Below are 2,907 nucleotides of genomic sequence, written 5' to 3'. Positions count from 1 at the left end.
TTGTTCTTTTTAAAATGATATTCAGGTTTTTGGGTTTTTTTTAAATAGATTTATTATGTGTAAATTATACATAATATCTATATCTATTTTTAAGCTACTAAGTTTGAACATACATAGCTACACATATTTTCAACAGAAGTCTGAAGTATTATTAGCGTGATAGACATACAGAATAGCTGGTGACTGTATATTACCTTTTTCTTTCTTTGTTTCAATCCCCCATTGTCTTGAGGTACAGTAATGATGGATGGAACCAATGAGAGCACTCAGGTAAATTTCATCCTTTTGGGGTTTTCTGACCGCCCTCATCTGGAGAGAATCCTCTTTGTGATTATCTTGATTGCATATCTTCTGACCCTTGTGGGCAATACCACCATCATCCTCGTGTCTCGGCTGGACCCCCACCTCCACACTCCCATGTACTTCTTCCTCACTCACCTCTCTTTTCTGGACCTTAGTTTCACCACCAGCTCCATCCCTCAGCTGCTCTATAACCTGAGTGGACGTGACAAGACTATTAGCTACACAGGCTGTGCTATCCAGCTCTTCTTATTCCTGGGTTTTGGTGGTGTGGAATGTCTACTGTTGGCTGTCATGGCATATGACCGGTTTGTTGCAGTTTGCAAGCCCCTGCACTACACGGTGACCATGAATCCACAGTTATGCTTGGGTTTAGTGTCCCTTGCTTGGGGATGTGGTGTGGCCAACTCTTTGATTATGTCTCCAATGACTCTATGGTTACCCCGTTGTGGGTACCACAAAATAGACCACTTCCTGTGTGAGATGCCTGCCCTGATACGGATGGCCTGTGTTAACACAGCTGTTGTTGAAGGTATTGCCTTTATTCTGGCTGTGAGTATTGTGCTGTCACCCTTAGTATTTATCCTGATCTCCTATGTCTACATTGTGAGGGCTGTATTAAGTATCCAGTCATCCTTGGGGAGGCAAAAAGTCTTCAGCACCTGTGGTTCTCATCTCATGGTGGTCTCACTTTTCTATGGAAACATCATATACATGTACATGCAACCAGGAACCAGATCCTCCAAGGACCAAGGCAAGTTTCTCACTCTCTTCTATAACATTGTCACCCCACTCCTGAACCCCCTGATCTACACTCTCAGAAACAAAGAAGTTAAAGGGTCAATGAGAAGATTGATTTTAGAAAATCTAAGTTTAAGAAAGAAATTATAATTAAATACAATGATAGGAACACCTCATTATGTTAAAATCTTACAAAATTTAGGATGTGTAATTTTCATATGGCATTACCAACCATCTGTTTTGGTAGAATTTATCACAAACTTCATGACTCATCCCTACTTTTTTGTGACAATTATGTAGAAGTATATCAATTCTTATATTCAAATAATCCAAAGGCAAGACTATCGACGATTGCTGATGCACAAATATCTAAATGGTTCACAGACTGTTCTAAGACGATAGAAATAGTAAGTAAAGCCATGTTTTATAGTCATTCTAAAAAGGAAAGATTTGACGTATAAATTAAATTTATTTTACCCAGATTTTCAGAAATGTTTTCATTTGAGCACATTGAATATTTGAATCTAATCTTTCGTTTATATAAATCTTGATAGTATGCTCATAAGCAGGAACAAGAATTTATATCTTACTTTCATTGTCCTACAACAAAACCAAAAACAACAAAAAACAATCTTTTAACAAAACGTGGATATTGTTTTTTGAACCGGTTTGTTTATTCAACAGTACTTATTGAATGCATCTTTCTTCCCAGGCACTATTCTGGGTTCTGGAATTAAACATCTGATCAAGACTGACTAGGTCCCTGAATTTGCAAATTCAAGTGCCAGTGATAATAAATTACAATAAAAATATAAAGCCATCAAGTAGTATGGTTATATGTTGGAAAGTAACAATTAAGTTTTTTTAGGTGAAATGTTCTGGGAAGGTATCTGATAAGCTATTTCAGCTGCACTTGGATGGCAAAAAGGAATACCAATGGCCATCATTCTAGGAGAAAAGATGTCAAGTTCAAACTTTCTCAGGTGAGAGTAAGCTTGGCATGAATTGAGAGCAGAATAATGATCATTGTGCATACAGTAAGATTCTAGCATTGACAATAAGTGGAGATACTAGCAGAGAGTTAAGAAAAAGTCAAAAAGTCAGAGCACTGAAAGTCTTATAGGAAAAGTTAAAGGGTAGGACTTTAAGTTCAAATACAGAAAATTGTCTAGAAAGTTACAATGTTACACATCTATTCATTCTATTCACTCATAGAATGGATGTGGACTCAAAAGAACCTACTAGAGTAAATCAAGCAACAATGGTTGATGGTTCCCAAAAAGCTTAAGTGGAAAGAAAGGAAATATACATCAGAGGTATATTTTAGAAATCAAGCCAAGCGTATGTCATAATGGGATTTGTGGGGTGAGAAGAGATAAGGAATCAGTAATAATCTGGGGGCTTGTAATTTTAGCAATTATTTGGTTATTGGAAAGTTTTTTTATAATGGTAGTGACTGGAATAAAAGCAGATATGCAGTTGAGATAGGGATTAAAATGTTTAGTTTTAGACAATTTGTTTTAAATAAATAATAAATAGTTAAATGGGGATATAAATGAGATGATTATATATGAGGTGGTTATATAGGAGCTCAGTTGAAAAGGCAAGATTGGCAATATTAATTCAGAATCCACCAGTATAAAGAAGTTATTTAAAGGCATCAGAAATAGATAGATGGGGTAGAAATAGATAAGAGAAATGAAGTAAAATAACCAAATTAAGGAAAAGAAAGGAAAAAGTAAGGGACTGACACTGAATCATAAAATTAACTAATATTTAGAAATAAGGCAGAGGAAAAGGGACTAGAAAATCTTATTAGAATTGGCAGTGTGATAAATTGTTTGCAAAGATAAACATTCCAATTCT

General features: G+C 35.6%; 1 protein-coding gene across 1 annotated transcript; it reads left to right on the top strand.

The window, feature by feature from the left end:
* Positions 1 to 243: 243 nt before the first annotated feature.
* LOC100626191 (olfactory receptor 2W3-like) lies at positions 244 to 1,191 on the top strand. The gene has a single exon (XM_021085078.1). It carries the CDS (start codon positions 244 to 246, stop codon positions 1,189 to 1,191), a length of 948 nt encoding a protein of 315 aa, XP_020940737.1.
* The last annotated feature ends 1,716 nt before the right edge of the window (positions 1,192 to 2,907 follow it).

The sequence above is a fragment of the Sus scrofa genome, chromosome 2 (genome assembly GCF_054392235.1).
Source record: "Sus scrofa isolate SSC_HxYL_T2T_F1_AM1 chromosome 2, Sscrofa_HxYL_maternal_Yorkshire_Landrace_v2.0, whole genome shotgun sequence".
In the NCBI taxonomy this organism is placed as follows: Eukaryota; Metazoa; Chordata; class Mammalia; order Artiodactyla; family Suidae; genus Sus; species Sus scrofa.
The sequence above is the reverse complement of the archived record's forward strand: the minus strand, read 5'-3'. Positions and strand labels throughout refer to the sequence as shown.

Bases quoted from the DNA above. Each gene is read 5' to 3' on its own strand.
- LOC100626191 (XM_021085078.1), top strand. From the start codon at position 244: ATGGATGGAACCAATGAGAGCACTCAGGTAAATTTCATCCTTTTGGGG.